At 44.2% G+C, this 15155-nt stretch overlaps 1 protein-coding gene across 4 annotated transcripts in view; it reads left to right on the top strand.

The window, feature by feature from the left end:
* TACC3 (transforming acidic coiled-coil containing protein 3) overlaps positions 1–15155 on the top strand; it is a 534052-nt gene that overhangs the window by 28808 nt on the left and 490089 nt on the right. For all 4 annotated transcript variants that reach the window (XM_086964227.1, XM_086964225.1, XM_086964226.1 and 1 more), the window contains exon 2: positions 3061–3217. In XM_086964227.1, the coding sequence (XP_086820353.1) occupies positions 3062–3217 (156 nt within the window). In that variant the 5' untranslated portion in view covers position 3061. The remainder of the gene's footprint in view (positions 1–3060; positions 3218–15155) is intronic.

Raw genomic sequence — 15155 nt, 5'->3', positions numbered from 1 at the left:
GGTCACTGCTTGGAACAGCAGATCTGGCTTTGATTGTGTAATGGCACACTAATGGCTGAACGTTGTCATTATGGTGAACCATGCATAATACTTAAGTGCAAGATCACCAAGCATCATAGGAAGGTCCCCTTCTGCCAACAGCATTACATGAAGCAGATCTTGAATATCGGTGGGCAGTGGAGGAAGGCTGGTTCCGAGCATCGCCACATATATCATACTACCAAAGAACTTTGACAAAAGCTGCTTTACATGGCATGCCCTTTAGTGACAGATCTCGGATGCTAAAGAGCAGATGATTTCCTCCTTCCAAATGAGATTTACTTGTTCATGTACAGATGTCCACTTCTGGTATGAAGGGCTTCCCTTGTGGAACAAGGTCAGCTAGTGACAGTGGGGTCAGTCTGTTGTATGAAGCGATGCATGGAAGAATAGCACTGGTACAGAGTACAGATGGCAGCAGTATTTGAGAGTAAGCCACTGTCTACACCAGGCTTCTTCAACCAGAAGCTCTCCAGCTGCTTGTGGGTAGCTCTCCTTTATGCGGCCCAGCCTAATAAATTAGAAGCATTTACTTTGTTGAATTAATATATTTATATCAAAATGGAAAAGTAGGTTTTCGGGATGAATGTGTGTATTTTAAGAAGTCCTACTTTCCAAAATATACTTAATATTTGACTGATTAATTATACAACATTGGAGAGTATTCATTAATATTACCTTGGTGCCAGTGGCATTATACTGTTATGCATTATCCATGAAGAGACGCTACAGATTGATAAGGCCTTTTTTACATTACTGCTGGCAGCCCTACACTGGTGATCGCTACTGAGCTGATCTTGCATATGTTCAACACTAAATTATTCTTGTCTAATGCAGTCACTCTTAACACTGGATAATAATAGTAGCTTAGGATGATTTCCATGGAGCATAATTACTTATAAGTTTGGAGACCCCAGGTCTACGCAATGTATAGGAAAATGAAATACAACCCATATGGTCACACATTAGGGACCAAGAACCAATGGATAAAGTTAAAGGGTTTTATTGCAAATTAGCTCAGGTTAAGATGGATATATCTCAATACCATGCTATAAAGATTCAGAATAAAAACTGGATAACCTACTCTTATAAAAAAGTTTAGGCACATCAAGATAAGACCAACAAGTATTTCAGTCACTTCTATCGAGAATACCAGTAAAAGGACTTGGTTCTCGGAGAATAGTCTCCGATTCTTACGACTAAACGTGAGTAAAGTCTAAAGTCAACTAATTTAGAGCCTGAACCAATAAAGGTTGGAAATCCAAAGGGATAAAAAAGTGAAAGAAATGCAGGAAAGATATCAGAATTGCATAAGATCGGTCACGACTCTTCTAGGGACAAGGGAATGAGTGTTCTGCACTTATGCAAGAAGTCAAAGGGGGAAAAGCATGGAGGTCTGCACCTCTCCAACTCCAAAGGATAGTCATCTCGCACCTAACTGTGGAAACACTAGTTCATATCCAAATCTTCAGAGTAACACCCACGTCATCAGAGACTCCATTCTCACATTATAATCTGTGACATTCACTGATTTCCCCCAGTCAAACCTGGGAACGACATTGTCCTTGGATAGCTGCGGCTCCTCGCAACATTGATGAATAAAACTTTCAGTTGACGCTCTGGCTCTCCATGTTCCCTAGTCAAGGTCCTTCTCTCAGGCTCTAACGCTAATACCAGTAGCGTCCTGTGGTGGGAGTGCTTCCGGGCGCTGAAGTGGGGCAGGGTGGGGGTTAGTAAACTATGGATTACGACAGATTAGAGGTAAGTAAACCTATAAATAAATAAAACTAATTTAGTTGCTTGCATCGCATTTGGCGATGCAGCACGCGCAACAAAATTTAGTTTTATTAATGTTTACTTACCTCTAATCGGCCGTAATTCATAGTTTACTACCCCCACCCTGCCCGCGGCCCCACTACGGGCCGCTACTGACTAATACAGTCTTGCATATATTATCAAACTAGCAAACTATGTCCTTGAATGGACCTGCAAGGAAATAAAACCAAATAGAAATGAAAAAGCAGCATTTATGCAGAAAGTAATGCAGGCCTAGTCATGGTAATTTAACGTGTTAAATCAATGGGGCATAATTAATGTGTGCACATACAAGTAGAAATAAATGAAAATATCGGTACATTAGTTTCATATTACATTTGGCGTAATAGTAAAATACTTGAATGCACATGGGTAAATGAGACCAATAACTTATCTTATCAATGCATATATTATAACAAATTAGTACACAGGTCATGTCAATCTTTCTCATTTCAATTGCAAATACAGCTTCATAGTGTGAAGATGTATTATTAAATACCTAGGGCATACATTTGTCAGTTAATGCTCTTAAGGCACACTATGTGAATATCTAGTTATACAGTGAATGTTCTTCAGTACTGAGTTAGAGTAAAACACTTTACATTAATAATGTCAGAACACACAAAATGTACAATGCAAAGTGCATGTATGTATTGCGTATTTGTGATGTGTAAGGGAGAAGCCAATATTACGCTGCTCCAACGTGTTGGTTGAAATGTATTTGAATTCATATTTAAATTTATTCTCTCAGCCACCTGGCATTGACTCTCATTTACTCCTTTTCTATTCTTCAGCCAGTCATTTGAAATATTCTCGGCCTTCTGTTTGTTTGGGTTTTCAACCAAGCAGGATTTAAGAGAAGCATTTCCGTGAGGCATTATCTTAACCTACTTCATTCATTTACATAACCAATGATTGCACGCTTGCATAAGCACTGGCCCATTTTCTACTACGGTATTAAGTGTTTTGTACTTGATTCATAAGGTCTACTGGTTGAAGATTGTTTTGTTTTTTATTGTACTATTTCTGTGACTGTATACCTCAACAAATGTTTTATTTTTCGATAGTAAATATCGCAAAAAAATGTACATTTTAACTAATCTCTACAGGCAAATAAATACACCAGTTCTCCACTCTTATCTCTCAGTGCAGCTGCTTCGTGACTCCATCGTGACTCCTCCTTTTTGTCCTCTTTCCACTTTTTAGAATGAGTTGGACTACAAACGATGAAAATTGTGACGTAAATTTAGCGGTAGATGTGTGTGACTTCAGTTTTGCTGCACCTCAGCAAACGGGGAGACCATCAATTCTTCGCCCTTCTCAGAAACAAAATTTGCCTAAATCTGCAGTGAAGCCAATGAAGGTATGTTCTAAAATACATGTTTCCTCCAATATTGTAATCTCATGCTTTATGACCAAGCTCGACATGACAGGCACACAGTTCTGCAATAGATATGTTTATAATGCATTTGTTTTCAACCAGTGAGAAATAAGCAAAGGTTCACCACTTGAGAGTGGCAGCAATTTATTTTTATCCTCAATTTGGATTCTAACTAACCATTACTCAGCTCAAGAAACATACGAAAGCCATATACCTGGAGTGGACTTGGCCTAGTACACTCCTAGAAACAATTTGTCTGGGTCCAACCAACTAGCATTACTGTTTGTGTTTTTTGTGTGGTTTTTTTGGTGTTTTCTTTTTCTTCCATGCTGCATTAAAGATTTCAGTGAACCAAACAGGAGGTGGTAAAGGTGGCAGATTGGTGCTGTCTCTTTCCTATAATTAAAAAAAACGATTTTCCCTGTTATTGCATTTTTTTGTTGTTGTTTTTTTTTTACTATTTTGCTTGTGGATGTTAGTTTAAAAGTTGTACTTTTGACCTGCACGTGATTGCATAATTTCTCACCTGTTTTGTGTTTTCATTTGTGGTTTTTACTTGCCCATGACTGTTTTCATTAAACCTGTTGAATTGTGGGATTTGCAGTCCAAAATCTCTAGTTTCTTTCGCTCTGATTCCAGTGACTATCTGTTTTTCCCTTCTAATTTCTCCCTTGCTCTGTGCTCAGACCTGTATGTTAAGCAATCCTCCCCTAGCTCCCATTTTGTGATCGCAAGTGAGTGAAACCAGTGGCCCCCCTTCACCCCTAGCAACAGGGATATTCTACTTCAGAGTGTGAACAGAGGTTGCTCTAAGACTGCAGTAATCTGCTGTGAGCTGTTCACGCTATGTTTTATGGGGATTGTGCAATTGTTTTTTTTTTTGTCTAGTAGAGTGAGTAAAGTTTTATACAAACAGTATTGTTAGAGGCCAACGTTTGTTAGACACTTACCTGCAGAAGTCCAAAGTGTGGATTGAAATGGTCTGTCTCCTAGGAGACTCTGAAAAGAGGAGCAGCTTCCAACTCCTTGGCCAGCAAACCTTGCCTGAGGTCGCTGGGACCTTACATAGTATGTAATTGAATTGTACATGTGTGCACTGATTGGTGGTTGTATCTGGTGTTTCTATTGGATATGGGTTAGTGTTCTCATTGGGTGGGTATTTAAGGTTCTGATTTATTTCTGGGACAGTAATTCAATTGATGCAGGGTTGGAACTACGGCTAGGCTTTCTATTGGAAGCAGCTATTAGGGCTTTCTGTGTGATTGGTTGCTAGGCTTTTTATTGGAAGTAGGTATTAGGGTTTCCTTTGTGTTTGGTTGCCTCGACAAGGTTGGGATTAGGATTAGGTTTTATACAGGTAATAGGGATTGGGGTTTCCTGTGTGATTGGTTGCTGGGATGAGGGTTGGGACTAAAGCTAGGCCTGCTATTGGATGTAGCAATAGGGGTTTTGAGCCTGATTAAGTGCTTGGACTAGGGCCATAATTGGCTGTAAGGTCTTGGTCTCCTATTGGTTCTAGAGTTTAGTGCCTGTGTTGTGATGGGAAAGGTTTAGGGGTAGAGTTCCCATTGGTTGAAGGGGTCACCTGACTACTAGGGCTATAAAAGGACAGGACTTGGGGCCTCTCAGTCCGGGCTTCGTGCTTAAGGTCTGAGAGGATGAGGGTGAGGGCCTGTTTGAGCCTGTTCAAGACTTCACAAGACCAGGGCCAGAAATGCTGCCCATTTTCACTTTCAGAGTGTAACACACTCACACCAAATGTGCACACACTTACTACAGACCAACCCTATGCACATATCGGTGTACCAGCACACACTACAAAACCACACCATATACTTTTCTATCCCAGCTACCACACACTTCCACATCACCTACAAACAGTACACAACTTATACCACTAACCAATCCACTCCTCTCTAACTCACCAAAATCCATACCATACTTAACTACAACCCATTCAGACACACTCCCCACTCTAATTACTCCTAACAGACCCCCTTTATCATTGCTAAACCCATTTAGCAGTCATCCTCTCAGCTTCTGATACAGACCCCTAGATTTAAACGGCAGAGTTTAGGTGAGAGTTCCTGTGTGCGCGAAGCTGCTTTGGCCTGGAGCGCTCTTCCCTTGACTCAACATAGTATTCAAGACTTGGTGGTCTTCAAAAAAAAGTTTAAAACTCTCCTATTTGAATAGTGCCTTGGCTAGTGGTTCCTTTCCTGAGCGCGCTCCGGGACACACTTCGGAGTATCTGTGCGCGATATATAAATGGAATTAACAAAACATACTGAGTCCATCATTTGTCCAACCAACACCCTCCTTCTTTCTACCAAAATAACACAATCCGGAAATTGTGAAGCGCGCTATTCACCCGTGAGGATCTCGAGGTGCTGGGTGGAGGGGAGGCGAGGGTAGGAGTAACAAGCTTTGAGCTAGCTGAACAGCCAGGTCTTGAGGCTTTTCTTGAAGATGTGCAAAGTAGGGGAGCATCTGATATTGACTGGGAGCTCATTCCTGGTCTTGGCTGGGACTTTGGAGAAGGCTCTTCCACCCGCTCTTGTTCTGCAAATGCACGGGGTTTCTGCTAGGGCGGTGTCGGCGGAGCGGGTGTTTCTTTTGGGTACGTGGAAAGAGACTTTCGTTGAGGTATTTGGTCCGATGTTGTGGAGAAATTTGTAGGCGTGGGAGAGCAGCTTGAAGGTTACTCTCCTCTCGATGGGGAGCCAGTGGATGTCTTGTAGGTGTTGGGTGATGTGCTCACGCCGTGGAATGCCAAGGACGAGTCTAGCCGCGGTGCTCTGGATGGTCTGGAGTTTGTGTAGCAAGGGATTTGTTGATTCCGGCATAGAGGGTCATCTCATAGTCCAGTCTGCTGCTTATGAGTGCATGGTTGACGGTTTTTCTGGCTTCAGGGGGGGGGGATCGACTTGAAAGTCTTCTGAAGGATGCGGAGGGTATGGAAGCAGGTGGAGGTGGCTGTGTTGATCTGGCGGGTCATGGTGAGGGAGGAGTCTAGTATGATGCTGAGGTTCTGGGTGTGGTTGGTGGGGGCGTGGGGTTGCTGTGGGCAGTAGGTCACCAAGTGTTGTCCCAGGCTGAGGAGGTGGGTCTCTGTCTTCTCAGAGTGGCGCTTCAGACTGCTGCTGCTCATTCAAGCTATGACGTCTTTCATTCCTTCCTGGAAGCGGAGTCTGGTGTCTTAGGGGTTTTTCGTGACGGAAAGGATGAGCAGGGTGTCATCGGCGTAGGATACCATACTTTCTGATGATGGCTGCGAGGGGGTCCATGTTGAAAAGTGTGGGACTGAGCGACAATCCTTGGTGAACTCTGCAGTTGATCTCTGTGGGTTCGGTGAGGAAAGGTGGGAGACTGATCCTTTGGGTTCTTTGGCGGGGAAGGAGTGGATCTAGTTAAGGGTGGTTCCTTGTATGCCTGTGTCATGGAGTCTGGCTTCAAGAGTGTGGTGGGAGACGTTGTCGAAGGCTGCGGAGAGGTCTAGAAGGATGAGGGCAGCGGTGTGGCATTGGTCAAGGAGCAGGTGGATGTCGTCTGTGGCGGCAAGGAGGTCCGTCTCAATGCTGTGGTTACTGCAGAACCCGGGTTGTGAGGAGAAGAGGATGGCGTTCTCTTTGTTTGTCAGCTGGGCGTTGAAGATCTTCCCAGTCACTTTGGCTGTGGACGGATGGAGAGAGATGGGTCGGTAGTTTTTCAAGTCGTCCGGTCTGCTAACGGCTTCTTAAGGAGGGGCTTGACTTCTGTGCACTTCCAGTCTGGTAAAGTGCTGGATTCAAAGGGGGCGTTGATGGTGCGATGTAGCTCGGGTGCTATGGCGGCTCTGTGGAAAATGTGCTGCGGGCAGGGATCTGTTGGGGCTCGAGTAGGTGCCTTTCAATGGTCGTGGTGGTATCTTCGGTGGTGACCGGGGTCCAGACGGTGATGGTGGGGCTGGTGGTTGTCACTGGTGGGTTGGGAGGTTTCAGGAGTTTGTTCGCTGAAGTTGTCGTAGAGGGCCGTGAATTTCAGGTGGAAGTAGGAGCCAAGTTTGTTGCGGAGGTCCTGGGAGGGTGTAACGTTCGTGGCTTGGCTGGGGGGTTTGGTGAGTTGCTGGATGATGCTGAAGAGTTGCTGGAGTTGGTGAGGATTTTGTTATGTATAAAGGTCCTTTTCGTGGATCTTATGAGTTAGTGGCATTCTGTCGGGGCGTTCTTGTAGGTGCTCTGATCTTCTGTGCTTTAGCTGTTTATCTTTTTTCGAGCCGTCTGCAGTTGCGTCTGTGTTCCTTGTCTTACGGGGTTGCGGAAGGGTGCGAGCTTGTCAGCAAGGGCTGTGATCCATCAGTATAGTTCCTTGGCGGCAGAGTTAGCGTCTGAGGCAGGGGGGGGGGCTCATGGATGAGGGTTGAGCTGAGGTGCTCCTCTGTAACCTTGCCCCAGTTCCTTACCCGGTGGGCGTGGAGTGGGTTTGTGAGTGGTGGTAGTATTGAAAAGAATTGTACGCAGTGGTGGTCTGTCCAGAGGTACATGGTGTGGCTGAAGCGGATGTTCTTCCCTTCTGTGAAGATGGGGTTGAGGGTGTGTCCTGCCTTGTGGGGCTGGTGACGAGCTGTTTCCGTCCGATGTTGGCAAGGTTGTCCAGGAGGGCGGTTGAGTTGGGGTCGCTGAGGTTGTCGAGGTGGAAAATCAGGTCTCCGATGAGTAAACACTTGCATGCCACAGCACTACACATTTTAACTCATGCAGCAAACAGTCTTAACTCTACTTAATCCCCTCCTTTACACAACATACACCCTACTCACAAACACATCACTACCCCCTTCACCTTACATCTTCCACTCGTAAAAAATACAATACAAACAAATCCATCTCATAAAACAAATACATCAGCACCTCTTTTCACTCCTCTTCAAAAACAAAACATATCCCGCACACCAGCATGACAAAATTTCTCAAGTACAACACCTCCTAATATTTAGTCACAAAATACAATCATACACCCGCATTTTTAACTACACAAATGAACAAACTAAAATACCAAGATTTCGCTCTTCCACCACACCGAACACACATACAGCAACACAGCAACTCTCTTATAAAGGCCTCTCATGCATTGGACAATTTAGAACCTTACTACATGACCCACATGCTGCACCACCTCCCCTAACTCCTACACCTTCCGCTCCAAACCTACACAAGCAATATAAGCAATGTGCCACACATCACAACTTTGCTTCTCGATGTCTACTTCACAACAAGGTTACACCACAAACAAAAACACAGCACACCAACTCACTCTGTCTCCACCACCTATGCACATCATCAAAATGCCTTCTTAGCCTGATGGACCAGGAACACATTACAGAGCAGCTACACAATTGCTATCCTAATACAGCTAATACCAGCACTAAAAATACACCTGCCCCCACATCCCATCGCTGCCAGCGCCTTGAGACCCTCATGGGTGAGTAGTGCGCTACACAATTCCCTGATTGATTGATTGAATACTGATCATTCTTCTACAAAACAAAGTTTTACTGTCACCAAAGCACATTCTCTAAACTGTCTGATAATTGCTCGATCACTCCCTGAAAACAAACATCACATCTACGACCTTCTCACGACACAAAACCATTCATAACTGAATCATAGTTGGGAGATATGGCTCCAGTCCTGCATGAAGCCGTTCCTCTAGGCTATCAAACGATCACCCAAAATTGTATAGGCAAAAAAGGAGGTGACCTAGCTGTTGCGTTTAGGCAAACGGTGATATGTAAAGTTGACATCTCCATAAAGAATTGTAAGGCTCTTCTCACCAGATGCAATCCTACAGTCTTCCTCCTGTAACTTCCTGCTCCTTTACAGACCTGCACCTAGCAAGACTACATTCCCAGGCACACTTCTAAACCGTTTCAAACCTGATAACAATACACTCCAACCTTTGCAGTCTGGATGAGCTCAGCATTTGGTTTGACAAACCCAATATGACCAATCTAAAAACAATCGCTGGCCTAGACTCACTGAACCTGGATCACATCGTGCACAAACCCACACACACCTGGACATATCCTAGATGTCATTTTTGCTAATACCAAACTAGTTACTTTTCGAACTATAACTCCAGTCACTTGGGCAGACCACTATTTGCTTGCTTTCCAACATATAACACTAAGTGACTCCTAAAACCACCTTACATGCATCCACCTTGGAATAAACTCAATTTGGAACACTTGGAACCACAACTAATATCCAGTACAGATTTGTTTATTTTCTTATATAGCGCTGGACTCGACCCCGAAGGGGTATCTCCGCGCTTGGTTCACCGTAGATGCCTAAAGCTGAGTCCAGAGGTGCACAAGAAAGTTAAGCTGTCAGGAATAAATGAGTTTTCAATGATTTCCTAAAGGCCAGATAGTTATTATTTTGCCTCGGAGAAAAAGGGAGTGTGTTCCAGAGGGTGGGGCCCTTATAAGAATGTGCTCGACCACCCTGTCTTGCCTTCCTAATTAAAGGGATCTGTAGCAGCAGTTGATTACTAGACCGCAGGAGGCGTCCAGGCTTATAGATATTAAATTTTTCAGCCAAATATTTAGGACCCGAACCAAAGAGGCTTCTATGTATAACACAGCAGATTTTAAACTTTACCCGCTGGCGAATGGGTAGCTAGTGAAGTTTCTTCAGTAGGGAACGTGAAGGTGATCTAGGCGGGGCATTGAGGGCCAGTCTTGCCGCAGTATTTGGATCCACTTGCAGCCTGTTGACCTGATCTTCGTTGGCAGATTTAAAAAGGCCATTACAATAGTCCAACCGGCTGACTACAAGGGCTTGGACAAGAGTCTTTCTGTAACTGTCGGGCAAAAAGGGAAACCCGCGTCTCAGGAGTCCGATCACCCGAAAGCAGGACCCAGCCACCTGGTTCGCGTGTTCTTTTAATAATAGTGCCTGGTCCAGCCGCACGCCTAGGTTCTTCACTGTCTGCTTTGGACATGGAACAGGACCGAACTCCAATGGCCACCATTCCGGTGACAACAGGAGGAGGGCTTCCCCAAAAAGCATGACCTCGGTTTTGCCCACATTACATTGTAGGCAATTCGAGGCCATCCAGTCAGACACCGCGCTCATACCTTCGGCAAAGAAATGTTTAGTTGCAGGAGTGAGGGTCTGGAATGGAAACAAAAGCTGAGTGTCGTCGGCATACGACACTGGACTGAACCCATATGCTCTCACAATGTCAGCTAAAGGGGCCACATACACGTTCAAGAGTGTGGGGCTTAAACATGAGCCTTGTGGGACCCCCTTAGTGAGCTCCCTGAAGGTGGAATGGTGGGAGCCCAATCTGACACTTTGTGAGCCACCTGATAGAAAACTTTCAAGCCAGGACAGAGTTAAGCCTCCTATATCCACACCTTCTGCAGACGACCGAGAAGAATTTCATGTGATACCGTGTCCAAGGCAGCGGACAGATCTAACAGCACCAGAAGAGCCTCCTCTATCCTCTGCCATCCTGATGGTATCTGTCACAGAGAGGAGAGCCGATTTGGTGCTGTAGTTTGGTCTAAACCCAGATTGAGTGAAGTCAAGACCCCCCGATGCCTCGATAAAATTAGACAAATGGGTATTCACATGATTCTCGGTCATTTTGCCAAAATATGGCAGAAGGGAAATGGGGCGGAGGTTGGATAGGTCTGTCCAGGGTAAGGCCGAGTTCTTACGAATGGGATTCACTACAGCTTTCTTTCTATCTTGGGGTACCTGTTCTTCCTTGAGGGAGAGATTCATCACAGTCTGAATCATGGGCCAAAGTAGGTTGCCTAATAAGAGAACCATTTTGGTGGGTAGAAAATCCGCAGGAGACCCTGTCTTAATATGGATGATCAGGGAACTAATATCAGATTGGCTAACCTCCGGAAAAACAGTCAGTGTACCACCATTATGTGTTGAAGACAATGGGGGGGGGGTGGTACAAATGACGTTACTTTTTGGTCTAACCGCTTGTGTGCTTTTACTATAGATCAGCTCTATTTTATTTTCAAAGAACCGAGATGTCGTCGCACACAATTTGGGAGAAATCAGTGATTTCACAGGCTACGGGTTTTACAAAAGTCTGAAGAATCCTATAGAGTTCCTTAGATGAGTTGCCCGCTTCTGCCAACTGTGAAGTAAGACAGTTCTTCCTTGCCAACCTGATACTCTTGTGATGGGTAGATCTGGAAACAATAGATTCTGTTCAAAAACTGAGTGTCTACAGTGGCTTTTGATATCGTGATACCACTCAAACCACGCAACAGAACAGAAAAAACAAGCACCTTGGAGTAATACAGAGACAAAAGACATAAAACTACAAATTAGAAAACTGCAACGTGCCTGGTTCAAAACAAAAACCAAACAAGACAAACTTTGCCTACAGAAAATTAACTGATTATACAAATCCGCTATCAAAAAAGCAAAGAAAGTACTATTTAGACAGAAGTCAAAATGCTAAATGTGCAAATAAAGAATTCTATAAAAATTCAATGAATTTTGTGAACCAAATTGCAAGGAAGGAACTCCGATTTTGCTGCCCAACTGGCAAATCGCTACACTGACAAAGCAGACATGTTGGACTCTTACTTAAAACTGAAACAAAGCACCAGCACTAACCCTTTTACAAAACAATAATCCAAAAATACTCTTAACTCAGCCTCTCCTTTCCTTCCCACACATTGCACACAATGAATTTATGGACCTGATCAAAGCAAGCCGGATTGCTGGCAGCCCTTCTAACCAGTGTCCATCGCAAACTTTCAAGACCATTCTTCTAACAACCTCTGCTGCCTCTTGGGTAAGAATCATCATCAACTATTCCTTAACTACCAGAATATTTCCAGGAGAACAAAGTCCAACAAATGCCCTTTACCCTGACAACCACATACCCATTACTAATGGACCTTTCCTGGGCAAACTGACAAAGAGCAGCGTTTGCCCAGATGTCACAATTCATTGAAGAGAATGCCATGCTTTCAGACTTCCAAATAGGATTGTGTCCGTTAAGAGGCACAGAATCTGCCCACCTTGCCATCTGGGATGACCTGAAGAACCTAGTTGACCGCAACGGGGTTGTTGTATTACTCCGCTTGGGCCTCTCAGCTGCCTCTTCTTTTTTTTTTTTTTTTTTTTTTTTTAATTTTTTCAAAACCTTTATTGACTAAGCATGTTCACAATACACTTGTTGCGTCAATGCAGAGCATCTTACACATCAGGCTTTAGCCTGTTTCTCCCCTAAGGCGGAAGCCAGGAGTTTTTAGGTCTGCTGCAATTATTTTAAACCTGTGCAATTTAATCTGCGGATTATTTTTTTAAACTCACTCCAACACTTGCCTTCCCTCGCCGCATCTCGAACCCCATTCCCCGCACAGCCGATTGGGTGCTGACGCGGAACTAGAGAGGAGTGGACGCCATCTTGGGTGGACGGCAAGGGCAGCGCTCTAGCTGTTGGCTGCCTCCTGCCCTCCACCTCTCCCATAAAATGACTACCATCGTCCGTCCGAGCAGCGGACTGGCGCAGCGGGCGCGCCAAAGGCAAGCCCGTCTGCGCCCATCTGAACCCTGGAGCGCCCAGCAACTCTGCCCAAGGTGAGCCAGAAATTCGTAGCCCAGCTTCGTACTCAAATGAGGAGTTAAGCCGAATTGGAGGTGGCTCTTCCTTTTGGGTGCCCCTCGACTGTCTGGCTAAAGATCCGGTGAAATGTCCACACTGTAATTTTGTATTTACTCCCAACACTGTACCTTTAGTGCCATCAACCCCATCTTACAAGTTTTGGAGCATCAACTGCCGCTCTCTGCCAAAAAACAGAGACCATATTTTTGATCTACTAACCTCCGCCCAGCCAGATGCTTTGTTCTGAACAGAAACCTGGCTTCACGCCAGTTCCGGACCAGACGTGGCTAGCGCCCTGCCCTGCCATGTCATCGTCAGACAAGATAGAAACACTGGGAAAGGTGGCGGGATAGCGATTTATTTTTAAGGTCACCTACTCCTGTCAATTGGAAGCTCTCTCATTGTCAGACGATGTCTTCCTCAGGATCTGTCGAGTTGATATAAGGGCCCACCTCTCGATACCTCCAATTCTGATTGTAGTAAATACACAGAATATTGAAGTGATCAAGCGGGGGGAAAAGGGTGTTGGGAAGGGAACAGCAGGGAGGGAGATCTGAAAAGAAAAAGTTAATGCTGCAAGTCTTCTAGTATTTGCAAAAACTCTGCAACAACTTAAACAACTAAAATACTACTTAAAATTGAAAGGCTTTGCTTTTGACTTTAAATTCAGCCTAAACTCCAAAAGTCATCAAATGTTACCATATCTTGAATTGCGCATTGAAAAACACATTGGCATCTCAGGAATACCACATACTAATGACACTTTCCTTGTAAATACCCTCTTTACAATGATAGCCACAAATATATCTTTGCCTTGTAAATATCTGCTTTACATTGGTAACCTCAAATATCACTTTACTATATAAATATTCACTTTGCAACTATAATCTTCAAAACCAAAAACTGCACATGAATTGTATTTCTTTAAGCAAAATAAATCCTTTTGCTGTACACTGCAAAATGAATTGCGCCAGTTAAGAATAGAAAGGAAGAATTCTAGAAGATTGAGTCGAAACAATCAGTGAATTGTATCAAAGGAAACAAAGAATGTTTTAATTTACCCAAAGAAACATTCTAAAAACACATTTGTAAGGATTGCGCCAAATGTTATCCTTTAAAATAACCCAAAAAGGTCCTACCTGTAGAGTACGACCTACTCTACACAATTGAAGGGCGTGGCTGCAGGAGACCAAAACCTCGAAGAAGTAGCTTACTTGCTCCGACAAGTTCTCCACTGCAATCTAGCCACAGGATTCGCCTTCACCAAAGAACCTTCTGCTGGATACCACTTACAGGCTGCAAAGAGAATCAAAAGTGCTTCCCAAGCTCTGATTCCAACTCAGAGCATCAGGAGGAAGCTGCCACACCTTCAAAATCCCAGGAATAGTGAGCAAAGGGGTTTGGGCGTAGTCTCGTACGTTTACGTGACTACGCCCGGTGTTTTAAGCGACCGATTGCCATTTCTCACGCATCTCGCGGACGCGTTCAAGTCGCTTGCCAAATCCCACGCATCTCGCGTGAGGCTACCAAACCTCACGCATCTTGCGGACGCGTTCAGGGTGCCAAATCTAACGCATTAGGTGGACAGGGGAGGATAAACGCCATATAATGTGCATATTTCAATACAGAAAAAGTATATTTCAACACAGAACATCATCTATATCATAGAATTGCACACTGTAACCACCAACGCCCCTTAGAATGAAAATGATGCACCTTTCCACACAAAGGCCTAGGACATGGCACATGACGTGGGGCGGGCCCTAGACCGCAGACCACCCTAGTCCTAACACTCATTCCCGGACAATCTGAAATGAATACACTGGAATACTTCGAACAAACTGAAATGGACTTCAATAATAAAGGACACCCTGCAAGAGACTAACAGAGCTACAATGGGTAAGACACAAGCCTGGTCTCTTTTTCTTGCAAAACTAAAGTTAAAAATGAAACCAACTAGAACAGCGGCAAAAAATAAGCACCCGACAAACTGCCCGTGGCACTACATGAACAAACAAAGGCCCTACGGAGAAGCCAAAAAAAACTTCAATCAAAAGTGAACGACCCCAGCTACCTGAAGACTTTTCTTGTCCAAAAAAAATTATATAAAAAAAGGATCTGGGAGCAGAAAAAAAAGGCGAATGACGACTTCTGGATTAATTTACTGGCCAGTTCTAAGTCACAGGATTCGTATAAATTTTGGACCATAATAAACCAGCTGACAAGGCCTCAAACGTACTGTCCTCGAACATTCAAGAAACGGTATGTACAACCTTTCTGTTGACAAAAT

This window comes from Lissotriton vulgaris, chromosome 3_2 (genome assembly GCF_964263255.1).
Source record: "Lissotriton vulgaris chromosome 3_2, aLisVul1.2, whole genome shotgun sequence".
NCBI classification, from domain to species: Eukaryota; Metazoa; Chordata; class Amphibia; order Caudata; family Salamandridae; genus Lissotriton; species Lissotriton vulgaris.
The sequence above is the reverse complement of the archived record's forward strand: the minus strand, read 5'-3'. Positions and strand labels throughout refer to the sequence as shown.